The sequence below is a fragment of the Dermacentor albipictus genome, chromosome 1 (genome assembly GCF_038994185.2).
Source record: "Dermacentor albipictus isolate Rhodes 1998 colony chromosome 1, USDA_Dalb.pri_finalv2, whole genome shotgun sequence".
NCBI lineage: Eukaryota > Metazoa > Arthropoda > Arachnida > Ixodida > Ixodidae > Dermacentor > Dermacentor albipictus.
This window is the reverse complement of record NC_091821.1, coordinates 226,336,853-226,360,598: the sequence shown is the minus strand read 5'-3', so window position 1 is coordinate 226,360,598 and position 23,746 is coordinate 226,336,853. Positions and strand designations below refer to the sequence as shown.

Sequence of the window (23,746 nt, the reverse complement as noted above, 5' to 3'; positions counted from 1 at the left end):
TGTCCCCTGAAATTTTTTGCAAGTGCAGCCTACACGGCTGCAGAGTTAACTGCTTAATAATTAATAAGTGGGCAAGCAATAACAGAAGCAGAGGAAACAAGAAAAAAATATCTGCAAGATTGAGGCTCGATACTAATTGAACAAAACCCCTTTATTTGCTACAAAAGGTGATGGCTTCCACTCTTAACAAGTACCCCTCCTTGTGATGAGCAGTGCGATTAAAACTAGTCTTTTGCATCATCTTTTGTTTCTCTGCAGTGTGAAGAACATCTGACTCAACAGTGGAGGCACTTGGACATTGTCAGCATGTAGCATTTTGCTTCATCTCACTGTCTTCTGAACATTACTTCGTTTGACTGCAACCCTGCAGACCTTGCATGAAGTTGCAGGGCTGTTAAGCAGTACTACTTAGGTGCATGATGGGTATGTAGTCCGGTATATAGACACGCTGCTTTTGAGAGGCAGAGGTTATATTACCACCTTTGTAAGGTGAACATTGTGGATAGAATATGATTACAATCGTTATTTCGAGCAGCAGAAAGTGTGATAACCTCACCTGTCTAGCATCGGAATGTCTTGGTTCTTGCCATCTGGAGTGCTAACAGGACACAAGCATAACAAATCAAGTTTTTGTGAAATCTGTTTCTTACATTTCTTATATATGCGTGTTTTTCGTTCATGAAAATTGCATCGCACAGTGTGCTGTGTTTGCAACATATCTTCACAACAGACATACCTGTTTTTAACATCATGGGTCATTTCAGTATAAACACAGCCAAAAGTGGGCACAGCTGAAACAAGGTGGGCTACATGGCTCACCTGGTCCATTGTAAATTATTGCCGTTTTTGACATAGCTTTCTGCAATTTTGGAGTCGCTGGTGCGTGCCTCGTGCCAATCTCACAATATAATGTCAGCTCCTGAGTTGATAGTAGCCCTGCTGTTCCCAGCCAAAAGCACTGGCTACAGGGTAGCGCAGTTGTGTCACGCAAAGCAAAAATTTTGCTCTTTCGCAGTTTAGTTGTGTGGTGTTCGCATTTTGAGCTTGTGCAGCTAGCAGTGACACACCAATAGTCGAAAGCGCAAATTGTTACCACACTGTCTGCTCTTCAGTTCCCTGATATAATAGGTAAATGAGTTTTTGCTGCATGGTCCTGCATATTTACCGCAGTTTGTGTTTGTCATGCCCTGTCGTGAGAATGTGTGTAGTACTGTTATTATCCGTATAGTATATATACATATATGTATGAACACACATGCATAACACATATATAAATGTGGCATGCATGAGTGGACTGGCGCATTATTCTCGTACAAAATGCCGAGGGCTGACAGAGAGCGTACAAACCGCATTTTTTAATCTGACGCGGCACATTTCTAACAGTTTATACAGCAGTGTTAAATTTTGGTTTGTAAAATACAAACCTGGTTACTAGATAGTATGTAATGTTCTTATTACTGCCTGCTTGGCAGGCTCTCTCTGTTAGGTGTGTGCCAGCTTAGTCACTTAGGGAGAAAAATGCTGTGTTGGTTGGCCCTTTGCTGGAATTTTTCTGCTGCCAGGCTCACTTTGTTAGCTTTTTTTAAATGAAGCATTGTTATTTATCTCTCAGACACCTCAAAGTTAAGGAATGACATGGTGTGTGCTAATTTTGTTGCCACTCCTTAATTTCTGTGTGTGTTTGCAAGCCGCAGGTTTTCTCACTGATCTGCTGCACTTTGCTCAAGGGCAGTTTTCCTGATATCTTCCGTTGTAGGGAGCTTATTTGCACTCGTCTCATTTTCAGGAGACTTGCCGTTTTCCCATGTGACATGCACCAAGCTTCATGATAAGTACAACTGTTCATTTTATGTGGGTGAAAGCAGATAGATGTTTCACTCTTTGTGTTTTTGCCCTATGGTGCTTTAGTACCTTTGGAATTGTAACTTAGGTTATGGTTGCTTATTCTTTATTGAGATTAACTGGCTCTCACTGGTGCGGTTATAAGCTTAGTTATAGAAACAGCTGATGGCACAATTTCTGCAAGAATGCGCAAAGTGACCACAATTTTGGGCCTTTGCACGCTTTCTGCAGTCTCTATAGCTAGTGGAAAGAATAATTATGCCTATGGTATGCATACTAACCATACTGAAGTACCATTTACAAATATTTTGTGCTTTCACACATTTGAAAATGAACTATTTATTTGTAGATAGTGAATATTGATCCATGTCACATGGGGCATCCACTGTGTGTGTGTTTTGAAGTATTGTCATATTAATTTGCATGACGAAGTAACCAATGGATTCGCAGTTTCTAGACTGTGCAGTGCTGTTATGTAGTGCAAATCAATAAATGTCATTAGCTTCTAAGGTGTGCAAGTTTCATAGGTGACAGATTTATTTTACCTATGCCTGCATTTTAATTATAGCGACCCCTGAAGAAGAAATATAATTGGTAAGCATTCAGTACATCTTTATATGATATAGTGCTTACACAGAAAACATTTATTTTCAAATCAGAGGAAGCTTCCATCACATGCAGAAATTTCTGCCAGCTTGGTATAATACAACAGATGTATTGTTTGCCAAGTACACACCTGTATTCAGCAGTTTTATGTGTAATGCAGTAAGGCACGCATGACCCACAAAAGAAGCACTCATTATATAAATAGTGAAGCACTTCTGGTACTGTCATAATGGTTACTTTTAATAGCTACATCAATTTTCCGGTTACTGAAAAGAAAGCAAAGCAAACATTTTTAATCGTTTTACACTTTCTTTTCAGAATCAAAAAAAAAGGTGGCAACTTTTATTTTTCTGTTAAATTAATACTGTATGCAACACACTGCTGACCAGGTTGTATGTTTTTCAAACTAATCATAAACATACTGTCTTATATATTTCCATGGGTCTAAATGCTTTGATGTGTGCAGCCACAGTTTGTGAGCTGGCCGCTGTGTCATAGGTCCAATGGATGTAATCAGGTGTACACTTTGGCAACTGCCAGACATTTATCAGCGTTGTTGTTGCTGTACTTGCATTCAGAAGCACTGTGTATGATGTCACTTGTGCAATAATCTGTACTGTATATATAAAATGGTTAAGTGAACATGTGTACGAGTCCTTTCTAGTTCTCACTTTTTCCAGCTAAAGTGCAAGATGACGTGTGGCACAACATGTGAACATGTGCGTTTTTGTTACTGCCTTGCATGTTACTCTCTACTTTCATTAAACCAGCTGGTGTTGCTTGCTCAAAGACACATCAGACTACATATTTCGATTCTCTCTCTCTCTCTCCATCCATATTTTTCTCACAAGTGTCATGTGCACCTAATCATTGAACATGGTAATAATAATGCTAAAAAAACACATGTCCAGTCACCAGACAATGCTGTTCTTGATACATCATTATTCCTGTATATAAGGCTATGCACAATTTCATTTAAAAGACCACCTGCCCCTTTTCAACTTTTTTGAGATGCCTGCTTTCTCTCCCATCTTTAATGATGATACATGAAGCATCATGGCTGTTGACAACTCTTCTTTACGATTGCACATCTATAATCACTTCCTCTGGCAATGCAAAAATGTCCTCAACAGAGCAATACTGTTCAATGTGACTGGTAAATTAATGTTATAAATGTCTAGTAGAGTGGTTTGCTGGGCCAGTTGGTGCGTGGTGAACGTATAATGGGTTCCAGCAAGTACGGATGCAAGCACAAGCAAGAAGAAACGGACTGGACAGCGCTGTCTTGTCCGTTTCTTCTTACTTGTGCTAGCGTCTGTACTTGCTGGAACCACTTATACGTTATAAATGTCCATCTCAAAAATATAAAGGACTTCAGTTTTGCATCTAGGTCTTAAAGGGCCCCTCACCAGTCCTCATAGCAAACTTAGGTTATACGCTGGAAGTTGTTACATGCCCTCTAAGGACCGTTCAGCAATTATTAGCCGAGAGAGAAATGTTGCAGTGCCGCGAACCCGTGATTCAGGAGGCGAGTGCCACTGCCAAAAGAGACACTGTCTCCACTTGCCCCATATAGCCTCCGCAAGCAAAATTCCTTCCCTGCGTTCTCCCATACTGGACCTCAAAGATCATGTGATGCATACGTCACGGGCCCGGCCTTCTTTTTTTTTTTCCCCCCTTCACTTTTTTGCTGCGCGGTGCACGTCCGCTGACGGTGTTGCACGCGAGCTGTTGTGTTTATCTTGTTTCACATGGCGCACGTTTGTGCATGTTGTGCTCAAGAACACCTGACTATCAGTATAAGTCAGTGCTACAAAAACACTGAGGCAGACACAAGCTGATCACAGAGCATGATCGCGCGTGCGGGAACACGGTAGAAAATGGCATAGTTTCAGTGTCAGCGCACGCGACTGCGCAATGTGGGAACAAGCAGATGAAACGGAGGCACAGCTCTCTTGCTACAGTGCAAACTAAAACAAATACATGCAGGCATTCAGCTTATGCGTTTTATTATTTCTCTAAACCTTAATTCGTCTATTGATGCAACATATTACACTAATTCTTGAAGTCACAAGTCACTAAGAGCAATGTCGCAGCAAATACACATGTACATAAGTGCTCTAGCACATATACGTCATCCTCCGGCTTGGAGCATGGCACCTGCAAGGAGAAGGGCAAACGGTGTTCGGTTTGAAATTTCAGCTCTTTCCATGGTGTATAGTGATGTAATACTTAGCAGACATGGTCGTTAGCGAGCATTGTACGTACAGCGGTTGTGGGCTCAAAATGGCCAGACCTGGTGAAGGGCTTTTTAAGCAATAGGCTACTCCTCCCATAGCTACAAACCTCTTATCACTAAAATTTGGCGTTTTCTCTGTCCTTGTTCATCTGCATGCTCCAGTACCTGTTGGCACAAAGGTTTAAGCAAACTTCAATTGGTTACATTTTTGCTCGTGGTTGAATGAAAATGCTGGTCACAATTGGGAGCAGTCTGTTGACTACTGTTGGTAGCAGTAGTTGTGTGCGCTACTTGTTATTAGTCCAAGTATGTCACTAGCTGCAGTAAGGCCAGACTAAACAACGCAGAGAAGTCTGTTTGTACAAACAGCGCTTGTTCTTAAACTGCCTGTGTCCTTCGTTCTTTGTGCACCAGCTCGTCCAGATTTCAGTTCTGCAAAAGAGGTCTCATCACTTATGTGGTAGTGCGAAACTACTACTACATCTACTGGCGTAGAACAGTGCCAGTGTTGTTATTATGTAGCTGGAAGTGACCTTGTAGGCATTGCACTTGGATGTCGCAGCTTCCAATGCACGAAAAAGGACAAAAAGGTGGCAGAGGAGGGCTGCAAAGGTATAGCAGGGGAAACATTTAAAGCTGGTAACTCCGTTCATACCAGGCACATTTAAAAGAAAAATATTTGCTGGAAAACATTTGCGAAAGAGTGGCATTTTAATACCAAACACATTCCACACCTTTATTAACCCTGTAAGTGCCATGCCCGAGTTAAGCCATGCAACTATTTCCACTCCTTTCCTTTCCCGAGATAATTCACGATTGTGGATGTGTACTGGTCATGACATTTGTACAGAAGTGTATCAAAGTAAAATTTCATGGTTAGCTTTTATTTGTGTGCAACAGGTGGTGTGAGGAAGCTTACAAATTGGCGTTGCTCAGATAGCATGCATCTCTCAAATTCCAGTACTATAGCAAACAGGAGCAAGAAGCTCGCACAGTTTTTCAGTTATTTCTAAATTCAAGAACTTCATGTGAACTCTCAAGAACCAGTTCTTAAAATAATGTGCATTTTTTTTCTTACTAATATACTAATTATCTTAATTTAAAATTATTATTAGCATTATTATTTTTGCTTTACTACTATTATAAAAAAATTCAAAATGTTCAGCAACTCACAGCCAGTAAATACGACTTGCTTTTAAAGTCTGCTAATGTGTTACTTCCAACGGAAATTGAATTTGATTCACCTTGGAAAAACCTGGCACACAGTGAGCAGAAATGCCCAGCACTCAAAGGTTTAAGATGTGTTGGTGCCATCTACCTAATTATTGCACCCAATTTACACATGTATTTCTTGTTTTACTTTTAAGTTTAACCTGCCTATAAACAGTTGCTTCTATGTAAAAGTTTGCAAATGCATATGTTTAATGCCATACAGGATGTTATTCCTAGCTGTACAAAAAAATATTCATAGGAGCAATATAGATCACGGTGGAGTTATGTTTACCATTTCAGTATCCAGAATGGTAGCCTCTTGAAATGGAGTTATGTGCACACTTATTTGCATAGTTATTGAAGTTGCATTAATTATTGATCTTTCGCAGCTAATGTGTTCAAGCAGTTTGAAGCCTGTCCTGATCATTATCTAGCTAAATAAAATTTTCGTTGAGCAAGCGTTCGTTACTCATTAAGAGACTATGAATCTAGACAATCTGTCAGTAAACATCTCACTGTGATTTATATTCCGCTATTTTTAAGTGTTTGATGCAGCTAGAAAAAACATGCTGTATGGAAACGCTTCCCTGTACTAAAGCAATTGTGAACTGGCGTTGAGTCTGTACGTAATGTTTGTGAGTAGAAGCTACATGGGCATTGTTATTCGTTTATTTTTTCTTTATTTACAACATATTGCTTGTTTACTTACAACATACTGCAGTCTGGCTGAAGACCAAGCAGGTGGGCAAGCAATACAAAAGCAAATGAAGACCCAAAAGTGTGATCAGCAAACTGCTGGCAAGGTTTCTGCAGAAAGGCAGAGTGAAGATGTAACCAGTCAAGCTTCAGGTGCGGTAGCCAAAAGAACAGCACAACGCTGTAGGTATCGGATCAGATGTAAAAGTGGCAGCAGCATGGGCTAGCACGCATTCCTCAAGATCAGAAGCATCATGTGCAGTAAATACATTAGCTGGCAAAGCATTCCACTGTGAAGTAGTGCGCACGAAGAAAAAGTTACTGAAAAGATTAGTGCGTGAGAAGAAACAAGAAAATTGGGGTGGTGTCTTTTTGGACGTGATAAACGGTTTTGTCAGTGCAGCTCGGGGGCAATGATAAGTTGTGGCCACAGTCATGCTCGACCAGTAATGCCATAAAAAGCTGCGCATTAATCTAATCTGCTTATTTCCAGCTTACTTTCACTAGTACTGTGGACGCTATGAATTCTGCTTTGGCATAAAACTCTTGAAGACATGAAGTTGTCTCCTGTACATAAGAAAATGCATAAAATATGCAGAAGGTACCAAAGCACAAGACTGTTAAGTGACCACTTGTTTCTCAACACACAAACAAAGTGAGTCTGTCAGAAGAGCCTGTAGGAACCAGACCTGTAGTACCAACTGGGGAACCAAAAGCAACTTCTAATGTATGTGGAACTAACCTCTTGGTATTTACCAGCTGAAGTCAAATCAAGGTTAAAAAAATATTCCCGTAGCCCTCAGCATACCTCTGAATTTATTAAGAACGCAGTCTCGCCAAGAAATGCCTTGCCAACATGACCAAATTGTGGCTTTATATCAGTTACATGAAGTCTTGCATCTACCAGAGTTGGAGAACTGATTGTGGCAAGCATTGCTGTGTGCTCTGCTTTATTCTTTTTGATCAGGCATAATAGTTGCTTCTCAAAGCTGATTTTTGTGTGGAAGCTTTAAAAAAAGAATGCTGTTAATGATGAAGGCATTGCTTTGCAGGTATCTTGTGGCTTTATGGCACTACAATAAAAGAATGCAGGTGCACTGTCTAAAGTGTGCTGGGCTTTCATGAATGCTTAGTATTTTGATTATTCCCCAAAGCCTGTATTGTGGGGTTTTCACCTCTGTTCCAGCAAAGTAATTTTTGCTGGCTACAAAAAGCTTGAGAGGTGGTGGCAAGTGTTGCAAAGAGCATGAGGATCTTGCTGAAATATCTCCCACTCCCTCTTTTGTGGCTGATGAAGGAAATGATGCTCTTGTCATCACAACTTTTGCTATGGTAAACAGTGTTGCAGGTAAACTGAGATGCATTGAAAAGAAAAGCAATATGGACATTTTTAATAAATATGCATCATTTGTGCACAATGTCATTATAAATCGCAAGAGAAGTAGGAAGAAAGAGAAGGACCAGGTACATCCCTCTGCCAAGCAGGACATGCTATGTAGTAACAATTGTGCAAACCCTCAATCTGAATTAGAGGTGGTCCCCATCTACTTACATGTAGGTCTGTGCAAACAGAGATGTTGCTTTTTGTCGAAGTTGCCAAGCGCAGCATGCAACATATAAGAGAACTGGCATTGCTGGAGAGGCCACATATGCTGACCAAAATGCCTATGTTTTAGTACTGTATGCCTGCATCTGGCATGAAATATATCTTCGTTTGCATCAGTTAAAATTGGATTGCCCGTGTCATAAAAGGCAACAATAAAGCTCTTATCCATTGTACCATACATACATAAAGAGGAAACCAGTGTGCTTGGTAAGCAAAGTGTTCCTGGGTAAAGTTTGATTTGACCCTTTGTGTTCAAAATTTTTCTTTCAGGGAATTCCAACTTGTTGCATACCTTTGATGAACTGCTTCAGGTCTTCCTTGTGTAAAGGCCCTAGTCTACTTTAAATTCCAGCATTGTAGCATTTAAATGAATGTTGAAATCTTGCAGCTTTAATTATTGGTCTTTAATAGGTCAATAAAGATACATTCAATGGACTGTTTCTTTAAAGCCATATATCAAATGGAGCAGTGTGCTTTCCATGCATGGTCTGTGTCTCTGCTGTTTTGCTGGGGGCACATCTGATATTTTCTTACTGTTAGAAGATACTTGCCACACGAGGCATTTATTGGAATAGGATTGTGCAATGATATGAGCAGAGCGATTTGCAATGCAAAGCTTGCAAGTTTGCTAGGTAACTATGGTGTCCATATTATGTGTACTGTTCGACCTTATTTTGCAGGACTCTGCATAGGGAAACAGTGAGTGTATTGTTAAATGAAGGCCCATCTTAAGCATGCACTTAATCTCCTGCTGTGCCATACGCCACATGGTTAACTTTATATGTTTTGCATATGCCTAGTTCATGTACTACTAGTCCACCCTTTACTGAGAGGCAAATACTTTGAGCGTAACATCCTTCCAGCTAAATATCAAATTCATCAAAACCGCATTCGGTAAACAATCCTTTAGGTCAAGCCCAGCGAGCAGCCCGCGCCAGTGTAGCTCTGGACCAATAGACCTCAGACTCTGCCCAGGCAGCGCTGCGGAAAAATTAAGGTCCCTCTTTAGGAACTGTGGCGCGAACTTTTGGCGCGAACTGTGCAAGGAGAGCTGCAAGCGAAGGTGCATAAGCCACAATGGACCCTTCTCTTTCGTTTGTGTTGAGGCACGGTTTCATAAAAATCAAGGAGCTGGAAAGCTTCTTCCGCCCGTCCACGCTTCCGGAAAGGAAGCTCAGCAGGGCGAAGTACGTGTACAATATAAAATAATGTCTCGGGTGTTATTTCGGCGCGCTGCAACTCGCAAGTACAGAGAGCATCACGTTTGTCTATCGGCATATCAGCATAAACATCTAAGCATTCCAAACTGGTTCATATTGAATGTCCAGAGCACAAGACTATATTTTACTATTTTATCGTAATGTTTTGTCTCGCAATTATTTACAGAGAGTAAATCCTTTCATAGCCTTTTTCAGAGCAGCAAACAGAAAACGTTTTCCAAGGCAACAAACAGCGTGCGATCATAACGAAAGTAAGCTTCCAACAGTGCCTGCGCGCTGCATCTTCCTTTCTCGCAGGAGCTACAGCATCGCTCAGTACCTTAATTTGAACTTTTCGCAGACGTTTCGAGCAACAAGCGCGCACAAGTAAATGTAAATAAACGCGACATTTTCTCTTTACACACGTGCGTTACTTCACAATTACTCATCCAGTGCACCTACAGCAACTTTATTGCTCACATGTGAAAAACGCAGTCGAGCAGGCTCAGCACATTGCGAAGCATGCTTGTTGTATCGGCGCAGGGCATACAAAATACCGAAAGTAGAAATGAGCTCGCGATATAACGATGCTCTAGAACAGGATTTTGAATTCATAAACGAGCCAAAATGTTTGGTTAAGCTGACCTGCCAAATCTCTCCGTTCCACTTGTTGAGTCAAGTGGAGACGGACGCCTGTTAAAAGGTGGAAATATCGATGGCACATACGCAGGATAGTTCGCAACGTTGTTTTTTCTGTTACCAACGAAGTGGCGTATGCAGGTTCTTGAGTTTTCGCTTGGTTACCACGGTCCTCCGTCAAGGCTGCGCAACATAATTACAGAACAAAATTGTCGCACTTTCTCATGCGAGCCGCTGTGTTGTGGGGAATGCAACTAATTCGATTACCCAACAGGTTGAACGGCCCGTATCCAGCGCTCTCTCCTTTCCCCTTCATACGATCGCGATGGAAATCGGTAAAACTGAACGTTGTCATTCCGTCCTTCGCGTTCATGGCAATTTACAACACAACAGTAGCGTCGATTGCGGCGTTTCTTCGTAGCGCGCGGAGCTATCGCGGTTGCCGTCGTTCCCGCCATCAGTCGAGCCAGCAAGCGCTTTATGGCAGTTCGGCGGCGCGTCCGACTATCGGAGAAATTCATAGCTCTCTGTCTGGGTGCTAAATGCGCAAAACACTCGCAATATGGGCCAAAATCTAGTTAAATCGTTGTTTCGCAGTCGCTAGCTGCATAGGCAACTTAGCAAGGGAGTCGAGCTTCGCACTACCAGGAAGGACTCTGGCACTACTCAATTACTGCCTCTTCGCACCGGCAGATGGCGCTACGAGTCTCGCAAAACTAAAGTGTGCAAAACTCACCAGCGTTTGATCATGGTTTGATCACAGAGCTCCTACAACCAACGGTTCGAGGAAATGTCGCGGACCCGTGCACTTATTTAATTCGTACCGATTCTTTAAAACGTGATGCTGGATGATTGCCGCGTAGCTTATGCACAACTACCGAATTTTCTTCGACTTTAGCTCGCATACAAATGATACTAGCAACAGTACGAGTTGGCGATCCTCGGACTTTCCGCAGGCACCACCCCGTCAGACAAACACGTAGTACGTACTCTGAATCACGCGCTTATGGTTTATGTATCGTGCAGGCACCACCGCACGAGTCAGCGGCAATGGCTGTTTAGCGAGGGGGGAAGGGGAATAAAAAGATAAATCTGCAATCATATTTCGCGCAACTACCCTCAGTCTAGTGTGTGATGTTCAGCAACTACCCTTCTTCGTCCTCGTCTATTTTAGCGCTGTTTAGTCAAGTATGCACGTTCACCAACTAGCAGAAGTTTCTCTGCTACCTGTTTACTAAATGCGTTAGTAACAGACTCCGAACCACAGCCGTTTGACATCTGAAAGAAGAAAAAAAAAATATATTGAGCCTAATCGTGCAGCGAAACGGAAAAACTGCACACAATTCTTGACCGGTATCGTCGGGATCGGCTACTCAGCAAACTGGCCGTCGCTTGTGGGCAGCACAGATCTGATTGAGGACAAGGCGCCAACGCTCGCTGCACATACGTGCGAAAAAAAATTAAAAAATTACGCGTGCACATGCAAATATCCAACAAAATTCGAATTATCTGATACTTTAATTTTGCTGACCTTGTCCCTGTAGCGCAGTGGATAGCGCGTTGGACTTCTAATCCAAAGGTCCCGGGTTCGAATCCCGGCAGGGATGCGTAAGTGCTTCTATTTTTTAATGAGGGAAGGGTGGGGGGTTTGTTCTTTGCAGTCTTCCTGCCAATTTTTGTAGTTAGCAAAAGCTTGGTAGGTCAATGTGGTTAAAATTAAAGTGTGTGTTTTTTTTTTTTTTAAGTTTTGATGGCAGCAAGAGGTCCACTACATATATCCCCTTGGGGCGCTGTGTCAACATTTGTCAACGCTAAATTCAAGTGCAGCTTATATAAAAAGTGAAACAAGAAAATCTGTTTGAAAGGTGCTGTTTAACATACCTATATTTCGTCAATTGTGTAACAATGGCATAGCAGAAATGTTTTAGAAAAGTGCAGGAAATTGGATGTTGTGATGTTCTACGAAGTCAGCCGTAGGTACCTCCATTCTTTGAAGGTGTCTCAGAAGAAATTCCAAGCAAAATGTTCATATTTAGTTATTAAAATAAGGTTCCGTGAATGCAAAATAATTGCTTTTATTTGTCTCGCAAGCGTAACAATGCCCACTGTTGCCATACACATTTTTGAATATAACGGTGCCTCAAGTCACCTTCGCTAAGAGAGATGCAGTGTCCTTCACTCTGGCATGATCAAAATTTCTCATTTTCCCAAGTATTTCTAAACATATGGAACCAAAAGAAGAAAGCTCAATAACTATACTATGCATCGAAGATATTTTTTCAAGAATTGTCTGATGTTCAGTTCGGTGATGTGTTCAGATGACAAATGGTATAGAGATTTGCTTGCAGTTTTGAAGGCATAGAATCGTTTTAAAAATTGTTTCATGCAGAATGCTGCTACAAGTATTGTGGTGCAGTGTGTTAAAAAATTTCCTAGCGCTTTGGGACCACACAACAAGCGTTACCAGAAGTGTTATTCAAGAATAGTGCATTGAAGTATGCGGCAATAGCTTCTGCCCTAATGACGCTGAATGCAAATCTCAACCACTGCAAAAAGAAGTCAGTTTGCAGTACAATTGCTCCAGTGATTAAGTGGAGAAATTTCATGTCAGTCTTTCTCCCCATGGAATAGAACAATGAAATGACTGCGAGAGATATTTTTACATAGACTGCATTAAATGGCCGGAGTGTGTCAGCACACCAGACGGGCTGCTAGGCAACGCATCGAATTCGCTGCTTAATGTGTAGCATTTTGTCACGCTGGGACCCAAGACCTCCCAGCCTGCATCTGAGGCGGCAGCACTCGCCCCCTGACCTGCGTGTCGGGGAGTGGGTAGATCACCTTATCCGTTGGACAATAAAGTTTATTCTATCTATCTGTCATGCTTATTGCCTAAAAATTACAGCTTTTACCAATTTTACACAAGGTAGAGTGCAGTGTGCATATGTTACTTCATAAATTAACAATGAATGTGTCAAATATGACTTGCGCCTCACACCCAGCAAAGCACACTTGTGAAGAATTTGTTTATTGCATGCAACAAGAGGTGGGCAAATATAAGCTTCCTCGAACACATAGTATAAGCAGCGAATATCAAATAGTCAAACACACACATACAATGGCTGTTTGTTTTTAATCATAACAGAATTTTTTTAATTACTTGTGGCATATAGAACAAATCTACTCATTGATGTGTATTACTCGAAGATGCGCACATTACTTAAATTGGAAGTCAAAATACATAATTGAGTAATGAAGAAAATTTCACTAATCAATTTTCCAACTAATTACTTTGGTGCACATATTGTAATATGTACAAATTGAAGCCACTGTTTTCACAGGGCACATACACTTGGAACAAATTTCGGAACTAGTGGTACTAGGTAAGCACTGTCAAACTTGCCATAAAAATACACTGTTGTTCCACTTACTTTTTTAACAAAATATATTTTTATGCATTGAAGCTCAAAAGTTACTGGAACACCAGTGCATTTCATCACAAACTTCGGGAATGCATATTTCGAAATATGATGTCATCTTCAATCAATCAATCAATCAATCAATCAATCAATCAAATCTTTATTTCCAACGACAGTTGGGGGTTCCTTAGGCGAAAAGCGGCAGTAACACCACTTGAAAATACCTAAAGGCCCACGTACATGACAGCGGTATTACGATTCATACGTTCAAAAATAAATTTACAGTAATCAAGTAAAAAATGCAGTTTAAAAAAAAATTAAGAAGAGGTTGTGCAAATACAACAACGGAACAATAGAACAAATAAAGTCAATATATAAGTACACTCCAGAACAGTTGTACATTATAGTTGAAATATTCAATGTTCACGTGAACACATATCATAAAATGACGCAAATAAATGTGTTAAAAAGAGTAATGAAACATACTTGATCATGTTCGGGCAGTATAAAAGACATTAGACAAGAGTTAGAAAAAATTCACGCATTTCTTTATTTTGCAAATGTAGAAAAGCTGGTGTCTTTCTCTTCATATTTATTAAGTAGGGACGGCAGTGTGAATCTAAGAGACTGCAAAAAATAGGTCGTGCGGGAACGAGGAACAAGCCACTTGTCGGTGCTGCGGGTGCGTGAGTCAGTGTAATGCATGCTTATATTAGATAAATCTTTAATAAACACTTTGAATTGTTCGTTTGGGAAGAAATAAGCATACATTAAACGAAAATCGAACATGCGTTTCACACTGAATATCTTATAGCAGGTAAACAATGTAACTGTAGAACTATTGCGCGGGACGTCTCTTTTCTGCTATAGGTGAATTGTATTTATGTTACTAAGGGTTGTGGTGCCCCAGACTAACGGGCAGTAACTTATTTGGGAAGAAAACGGAGCATGATAAATCTGAAGTTTAGCTTCTTCTGGAAGAAAGTGCCTACATCGTGACAGAACACCAGCAGCACATGATAACGATTTAGTCAGTGATTCAATGTGACACGTCCATGTCATATGAGCAGAAAAATTCACGCCCAGAAGTTTATGTTTCTCCACTATTTCGACATGTATTCCCTCAAGCGTTAATGATTGGTTCACGTTGACTTCAGTGCCTCGGGATCTGAAAAAGACAGCTTTAGTTTTTTTTGCATTTATTCGTAGGCCATTAGCCGTTGACCATTGCAGCACATATCAAAGTACACTTTGAGTTTTGGCAACAATTTCAGTTGGATCTTGTCCAGAAACAAAAATACTGGTGTCATCCGCATAGAGCAGGAATGAGGCGTCATTGTTTATCTTAACAATATCATTTATGTAGATATTGAAGAGCATTGGTCCTGAAATGCTTTCTAGAGGCACGCCACAAGAAATGGTTTTAGAAGACGAAAAACAGTTAGCAATTGAGACGCATTGTTTTCTGTCAGATAGATACGAACTAAACAATGAATTAGCTACACCACATACCCCTTAAGCACTCAATTTCCAGAGTAAAATGTAATGGTTTAGGGTATCGAAGGCTTTGCAGTCAATGAAAACGCCCAGCGTAAGCTTTTTTTCTTCGATGTTATTAATTATCAGTTCTTTTTGAGCTAACAGTGCAGTCTGTGTAGATTTACCACGTTGAAAACCGTGCTGATACTCCGAAAGTATATTGTGTTTGTTAAAGAAGCTATATACACGGCAGACTGTTATCTTCTCTAATCCCTTGGAGAAAACAGGAATTATAGAAATTGGTCGGTAATTATTAGCATCATTAATATCTCCACTTTTAAATATAACAGAAACTTTTGAGATTTTCATGAGATTTGGGAAACAGCCAGACTGAAAGACTAGATCAAACACGTAGGCTAGACAAGGAGCAAGGAAGTCAATTACGTGCTTAATCGCCTCTACCTGAAAATCCATCGACATCAACAGCTTTACTGTTTTTTAGAGAAAGAAATGTGCATACTATTTCTGCTTCATCTGTAGGTGCGAGAAAAATTGTATCAGTATTATGGTAAGTAATGTGAGTATGAGCAATGCTTCCCAGTGGTTGCACCACATTAGCAAAGTGCTCACTGAAGTGCTCAGCTAAATGCACACTGGAAAGTTTGTTACCGCTAATGGTTATTTTCGTTGAAGTATTCTGACCCGCTTTGCGGTTCAGTGCCTGATTGATGGCTTTCCAAATTTAGTTTGGGCGCCGTCGACAGATGTCAGAAAACGTGGTTATAGTAGGAGGCCTTTGCCTTTTTCAGCACGGCAGTTAGTTTGTTTCTGTAAGTTTTAAAGGCCTCAAATTCCTTATTATCACGTGTGCGCAAAAACTTCTTAAAAAGGCGACTTTTTTTCTTGATCATTTTGATATGCTCGTGCCCTACCCAAGGTTTCCTTTTTTTTTCTGTTAGCTTTGGTGCTTACGTAAGGAAAAGATGTGTTGTAATGACTAGTGAATATAGATAAGAATTCACGATAGCTCTCATTTGGGTCTAGCTTATCGTAAACTCAAGACCAATCTTCCCTCAGCATACGCATGCGTAATGAGGTCGTACTTTTGCTAGACATACAACTATCTTAACGATATCCTGGCAAGTTAGAACGACAGAAAGCTGAGCTAGTTGGTAAGGATTCATAATGCAAAATAGAAGTGAGGCGTGCAGACAGGACACAAGAGTAGAGAAGTGGACAACACGAACGCCGACTATCAACTGAAGGGAGCACTGAGGCGAAAAATGAAAGTAGACACAAAACTCATCTGCGCATGCTCAGGAATGGTAACACCACGTGTCAATCGGGTACACGTGCTGGTCTACGTGAGAGATAACTGTTAAGGCACTTGATCTCTTCCTTATGTAAAGTAATCGAAGGCTGACTCACGCACGCACTTCCACCATTATAGATATGCCATGCCTCTACCATAAGACGCGTATCTTCATTCTTATGCCTGTACAGTATCGCGCATTCATCTAACTCTGGCTTGCAGTTACAATCTCGGCAATGTAGCGAAAGATTAGAAGGCGATCCACCGGTTAACGACCTTTTATGCTCCATTAGCCTCTGATTGATACACCGTCCCGTTTGCCCTACGTAGAACTGGCCACAGCTAAGGGGAATTTGATAAACCACACCCATACGACATTCAGTAAAACTGTTGTTCTTATTGTGCTTCACTGGACAAATATCTGTTCGTTTTTTGCCTTTAACCCGCTCCTTTTTATTCTGTATGGCCGCGCATATCTTACCTAGCTTATTGGGAGCAGTGAAAGCAACATTAACATCACATCTACTAGCAACTTTTTTAAGCCTGTGCGACACTGAATGAATATACGGAATAGCCACTACTCTTTTCTTGCGATTACTGCTCTCTGTAATTACGTCCGTCCCTCTCGAAACCGACTTCTTTAGGCGCTCAGCTACAGTGGCCACCGCTACATTAGGATAACCTGCTTCTAATAGGCGCTGGACCTGCGCATTAAAACTGGCGCTCATTTTGTGCAAGCAAGATCTTGTGAGGGAAGACTTAAGGCACGACATGGCGATTCTGTTTTTTACTAATTTAGAATGCTTGGATTGAAAGTTTAGCAACGGCTTCGAAGATCTTGGGGAGTACTGCCAACAAACATGAATTTGTTCGAAGATCAAGGAAATGTCAAGAAACTGAATTACGCGTCGCTGAGGTAATTCCTTGGTAAACTTTAATCCTCCCCCATAAAGTTTAAATTGCTCACTTACCGAGGTAGCAGCAGAGTCTAATTCTAATTAGACTCTGCTGCTACCTCAGTAAGTGAGCAAAAAAAGAGTAGTGGCTATTCCGTATATTCATTCAGTGTCGCACAGGCTTAAAAAAGTTGCTAGTAGATGTGATGTTAATGTTGCTTTCACTGCTCCCAATAAGCTAGGTAAGATATGCGCTGCCGTACAGAATAAAAAGGAGCGGGTTAAAGGCAAAAAACGAACAGATATTTGTCCAGTGAAGCACAATAAGAACAACAGTTTTACTGAATGTCGTATGGGTGTGGTTTATCAAATTCCCCTTAGCTGTGGCCAGTTCTACGTAGGGCAAACGGGACGGTGTATCAATCAGAGGCTAATGGAGCATAAAAGGTCGTTAACCGGTGGATCGCCTTCTAATCTTTCACTACATTGCCGAGATTGTAACTGCAAGCCAGAGTTAGATGAATGCGCGATACTGTACAGGCATAAGAATGAAGATACGCGTCTTATGGTAGAGGCATGGCATATCTATAATGGTGGAAGTGCGTGCGTGAGTCAGCCTTCGATTACTTTACATAAGGAAGAGATTAAGTGCCTTAACAGTTATCTCTCACGTAGACCAGCACGTGTACCCGATTGACACGTGGTGTTACCATTCCTGAGCATGCGCAGATGAGTTTTGTGTCTTCTTTCATTTTTCGCCTCAGCGCTCCCTTCAGTTGATAGTCCGCATTCGTGTTGTCCACTTCTCTACTCTTGTGTCCTGTCTGCACGCCTCACTTCTATTTTGCATTATGAATCCTGGCAAGTTATTTCATTTTCAGTAGTTTTAGCAAAAGCAATCAAGACAGGATAGTGGTCACTTACGCCGGCGCACACCGTACCAGCTGCGCTTACATCAGTGTCTATGCTGAGGCTAAACAAGTCTAGTATGGACTGGCAAGTTGTCGTTACACGTGTTGACGTAGTAATGACGTTATTGTAGCCACAAGCGTAAAGTTTGTTAAGGAATTCCCGGGAGGTCAAATTATCCTTGAGAAGGTTTATGTTGAAGTCGCCACCTATTATAGAGTGTTATACTGATGAAATGTTGAGTATTCCAGCATTTCTTCAATTCCAGGAATACACTCATATCACCAGACGGTGGGCGGTAAAACGCCACGTACATGTTGATATTGCTGTTTCTGCAAAGCACTTCATAGTCAGCTGTAATGCACGTAAATTCCGGGATCATGTCGCAGAGCATGTGTTTTTTTACGTGCATTGCCACTCCGCCACCATGGCGGCCACTTCGATTGATAAAATAGTGATTGTAGTCAATCATATTTAACATGTCGCTTCCTTCATGATACCACGTTTCAGTCAACATTATCACGTCGAACAGGAAGTTGAATTCATTAAAGAATGTGCTTAACTCATCGAGCTTAGTGGCGGCGGAACGTACATTAATGTGAATGGCAGTGAAAATGCCCTGCGACTATGCCGGAAGTTTAGGTTCACATGGCAGACAAAACTCTTGATACAGCATCGCATGTAGAAGAAAACGTAACACAGATTATAAGCATAAGCACCTTAGGCAATCCTGATGAGGTCAGAATCTGTTTCAATGTGCACCACTTGACTGGACTGCGTCTTGCGTGCGAAAATCTTCCCATTCTTAGTCCGCACAAACTGCCACTGATTCTTCTGTTTTTTTGCAATTGCCTGTGCAAGCAGCCGCTTCAGTGTCGGACAGAAATGCTAATTCACGAAGATTTGAGCTTCGCTGAAGATTCCTACGTTACGATTCCGAATGCGGCTCTTGCGGACTTTCTCGACGACATGGTCCCGTTTCTGCTTGCTTTTGAACTGAACAATAATGTTCATTTTGCCCTGCTCACGAGTCAGTGCTCAGTGGCACACTTCTAATATCGCCAGCAGAAATGGGTTCGCCAACGACACCACCAATCTGGCCTACAAGATCAATGATGTTTTCATTTTTCTTCTCAACGAGCCCTTTTATTTCCACATTTGACCTGCGAGAGTACTGCTCACCCGTTCACCTATTCACCTGTTCTTCAGAATTCATTCCAAGTGGATATCACAGTAAAAGTCACTGGCTACAATTAAGGTAACATGTGGCATAAAGTAATTAGTTTAAAAGGTCATTAGCATTTTTAATTAGCAAAATATTCACTTTTATTTCTCGCACAGGTAATATCTTCCTCCGAGGGTAACCTAGCTCAAGAAGTAGAATTGGGCTACACGTCACAGATGATTTTTTAAAATTCTGTTAACATTAAGAAACACCCTTATTTAGAGCAGAAAAATTATGCTTGTATTGACTAGTGTAAAAAGCACAGCTAACTATTGGGGACAAGAGATCAGTTTCAAACACAAAATCACTAATTCTCATTAAAAAACCTGCCAAATAGCCTATCATCTTCTGTCCTCATCATCTATCATCATCTGTCTGGTTGCAAACAGGCTGTAAGAGAATGAATGGCTAGCTGTTGTATGACTAGCTTTCCAAGAACGCTAAATAAATGGTTGGGGAAAAAAAATCTGAAGTTGAGAAAAATGAAAAAAAAAAAAGTGCTGAAGGACTTGAGTACCGTAGACACATGCAAGGAAAGCACCACTGGTAGTAGCGTAATAAGATAAAATTGCTACATTACTAGACTGACAAAAATAGTAAATCACAGACTACAAGCTAAAGTCGTAAGTCGTCACAAGGTGGATAAGTAAAACAAGTTGCAAGATAGACATCTGGGTGTTTGCTCTACGTCACCATAAGGTATGCTCTATAAGTTCACACATCCTTCATCGTTTTTCATAATGTTTTACATCCATCATATATTTCAAGTGAGTGGATGGATGCTGTCCAAGTATGCATGACATAGCTGATGATCTCATGTCCAACGTTCCTGTAGAGTTGTTCAAGGAGTCCAAACTCTGTAAACTTGGCAAAACTCACTGAGCAAACGAAAATCCTTTATCCACTTTGCAGCAGTATGCTTTTCACGATTCTGAAGATGCAAAAGTTGGTGAAACTTAAGTTATAACAGACAAATATAATTGACTCCTGAAGCAACATATGCGGAAACTGGCTGACTGGCAGTATGGGTGAGGAAGTAAAACTATTGCTTTTGAACTTATATACATGTTATCTTCAGACAATATCGATATTTTATAAAAAAAAGTAATGTGCGCAGCAAACATCGCATTCTTGCAGACATTCCTAGGCGAGGCGAACATACTTTGCCGCTAATAATGTGAGGTTGAGAGGACTAATTAACAGAAATGCATTAACTATTTTATTAGTACCTTGGGGGCAGTTGGCTAAATGGCTAATTTAGAGGCAGTGACATTGTACTGACAGTTGAAGTAACGTAAAATCCTCTCACCCGTTTTATTGAAGGCTCAACCTTATGGCCAGCGGCAAGCCGCTCTGATGGTGAGGTGAAAGACAATCTGGCTAATGCTAGTTCCACGTTAGAAGGAACACTGTCAGTCAGCCCGAAGATGATGCAGCACTCTTTAAGGTTGACTAAGGCATGGAGTCATCTTTTCTCGTCGGAATACTCCTTGATGGTGTATCCTCCTTTCAGCTGGTAGCGAATGAAAAGCTGGAAGGCATCTCTATTGGCCGTAGCAAAGCAGTCTTGCATGCCACACTTGATGTCGTCCCATGGCTTGCTGTTGCCGAAGAACTCTGAACCAAAGAACCTGAACCTTACTCCTTCGATGTACTCAGTGAAGCGACTGACACGATCGCACTGCGTCCTTGATGCTTCAGCCGCCTTCATCTCGAAAAGATGAAGTCACTTGTCGACAGGGATGTATTCTTGTGTTCCTTTGTACTTCAGCATATTGAGCGCAGGGAGAGGCCTTCGTCCTGCAGTGGACGTAAAAATAGGCTGATGGTGATGATGATGTTGATGTTGAGTGAAGGCTTCGGCATAGCCATGGCAGGTTGATGAAGTTGGTCCTGTCAACTTATTCAATGTCAGAAGCAAGAGACGTGCCATGGCTGAGACGCGATATACTTAAGGTCCTTCGTTTTTTTGGGTAAAACCCGATAACCAATTTTGGCACCCCGAACAAACGAAATCAGGTTAAACCCAATCTCTCGATCCACGAATTTTGCCCTTTTGAAAAGGATAATAATAAATGGAGATGTTACAAAATTAATTATTGCTGCCTACCTTTTGTGAAGCAAGTGGTCAATATATATCATATTATTATTAATATTAATATACAAATATAGTATTTGCCTAGTTCTCGCTTAACACTCAAGTGAAAACCAGTGTATGTAAAGGTACAATATATTCAGTGCATGCCAGCCTTCAGTGAACGAAAGCGTGCAGCTTTTTTAATAGCCGCATTTAAATGAATACAACAATGACGCAGTACACTGCATTTACCGCACATCGCACAATGTAAACAGCGGTAATGCACTAGAAAGCAGATAAACACAGTGCTGACATTGCTGAGCATTGTGAACGATAGCTGTGACGTTGAAACAATGTTTACCTAATTACTTTACGTTCATAGCAGTGTGACGGCTTTGTCTAGTTGGTATTCCATTAATTTTGTTGCAAGAGAGTACGGATATTGGGACCCAGTAAAACAAGATGACAACAGACAAGGATGAAAAGCAGACAGGCCCCGTCCTTCAGTATGGACACAGAAATGCTACCAATGTATGATATACTGTATCTCTGTCAACAAGAGCTTGTAATATTAAAAAGCATTACACCTCCTGTGAAGCACGCCCTGGTGAACTACTACTTGCACTTTTTTCCTTTGTTAAATAAGTGTGGAGAAAAATGTAAATAATGACCATTGCAAATCCTGTATCTATTCTATTTGTTGTTTTGGCTAATGTGGTTTATTTAAAATGCAATAATAATGCTTGCCAAGAAGGATATGTAGAGATCAGATTGTCACATAATTTGCGAGGAGCTATTTTTGCCATATTAATGTTCGTGTTAATTTTTTTTTTTTCACACACACATATAATCAGGGCAACACTTGAATCAATCAACCAAGAGAACAGGCTGGCATCAGGAAGGGATATTCTACAATGGATCACATCCTTGTCATCAATCAGGTAATTGAGAAATCTGCGGAGTACAATCTCTATATGGTTTTCATAGATTACGAAAAGGCATTTGATTTAGTAAAGATACCAGCAGTCATGGAGGCACTGTGTAATCAAGGAGTAAAGGAGGCAGACGTGAATACCTTGGGAAATATCTACAAAATTTCCGCAGCTACCTTGTTCCTACGCAAGAAAAGTATAAAATTACCTATCAAGAAAGGGGTCATGCAAGGAGATACAATCTCTCCAATGATATTCACTGCATGCTAAGAAGAAGTATTCATGCTATTAAACTGAGAAGGCTTAGGAGTGAGGATCAATGTAGCTTATGAAGCCTGCTGCCTATTACAGCACTGCATATGTATGCTGCACACAAATGATGCAGTTTCACAAGGCAGCTTTGTTGAACACAAACTTTTAGCAACTGCTATGCCACCCCTCAATGTGGAACAGAAAATTGCCCCTAACATTTATCATACTAAATACATTCTCAAGAACTCTGGAGGTACAATGTTTCACAAAGGAACTTGTAGCCTTGAAGACCATGAAACCAGAGCATTCAAGCATATGCCATTTCAGGTGAATGTAAATAACTGATGCATCATGCCAAATTTATAATAAAATTCAGATGCCTCTAAAATAAAGTGTACAAACCAAAACTTGCAAATAGTGGCTCATCATCCACTGACAGCTGTCATTCTAAGATAGTCTGTTCATGTGCCAAACTAGCCGCACAAACTTTATTAGTAGATGCATTTCTCAATCAACCCAGTGTGGCCAATTCTCCCTGTGGGTGCAAGCCATGTTTTGAGGCAACAAGAACAACAACTACACAGCACCCAGATATACAAGGTGTACTAACCGGACAAACTGAGCAGTATACAAAAAACATGATGTGTTCTCCACACATTAAAGCACTGGTGTAACCACATTGCTGGCAATGTTAAAAAAGAACCAGAGTGTTAAATAAACACTATTTCAAGTAAGGTGTAACGAAAGAAATGATTCTGGAGTCTGATTTCTGAGAAAAACATGTTACGCTTATCTTATTTTTTGTACCTAAATGTGATGTCATTCCCAACTGCACATCCGCTCAACTAAGCAGCTTCTCAATTATAAACGTCTGCTTTCAGTTATCTGGTGCACTACCATAAGCACAATAATGAAGCAATTAAAGGAACGGCATGCGTGACATATACAGTTCAACCCACTTATAACGATACCGGTTTTAACAATATATCAGTTATAACAATGAGAAGCTACTGCACCCGTCAACTTTTTATGTTTTCCATGGTGAAATAACCCGCTTACTACAATGCCCAGATGCTGCATTATCGGTTATAATGATGAAGTCTGGCTGCTGGGTGTCCAAGCCAGAAGGTAGTGAAATGCGATATCCTTGAAATGAAAAAAAGAAAACGAGAAATTCGAGCCGCTGCACAATGGGCCACTGTTCCA

General features: G+C 40.9%; 1 protein-coding gene, 1 long non-coding RNA gene and 1 other non-coding gene across 7 annotated transcripts in view; 2 read left to right on the top strand and 1 right to left on the bottom strand.

Annotated features, from left to right (window-relative positions):
• NFAT (NFAT nuclear factor) overlaps positions 1 to 3,237 on the top strand; it is a 102,722-nt gene extending 99,485 nt beyond the window's left edge. For all 4 annotated transcript variants that reach the window (XM_070530949.1, XM_070530948.1, XM_070530951.1 and 1 more), the window contains exon 15: positions 259 to 3,237. In XM_070530949.1, coding sequence (XP_070387050.1) covers positions 259 to 263 — 5 coding nt within the window. In that variant the 3' untranslated portion in view covers positions 264 to 3,237. The remainder of the gene's footprint in view (positions 1 to 258) is intronic.
• A 493-nt stretch (positions 3,238 to 3,730) lies between these two features.
• Positions 3,731 to 10,488, bottom strand: LOC139054236 (uncharacterized). Of its 2 annotated transcripts, none has more exons than XR_011511089.1 (3): positions 10,307 to 10,488; positions 6,609 to 6,706; positions 3,731 to 4,608 (listed from the first exon to the last, which is right to left on the bottom strand). It is a non-coding gene; the product is annotated as an uncharacterized lncRNA (long non-coding RNA). The 2 variants fall into 2 exon arrangements; XR_011511090.1 differs by lacking the exon at positions 10,307 to 10,488 and adding an exon at positions 10,127 to 10,265.
• Positions 10,489 to 11,573: 1,085 nt separating this feature from the next.
• TRNAR-UCU (transfer RNA arginine (anticodon UCU)) lies at positions 11,574 to 11,646 on the top strand. The gene has a single exon. It is a non-coding gene; the product is annotated as a tRNA-Arg (tRNA).
• The last annotated feature ends 12,100 nt before the right edge of the window (positions 11,647 to 23,746 follow it).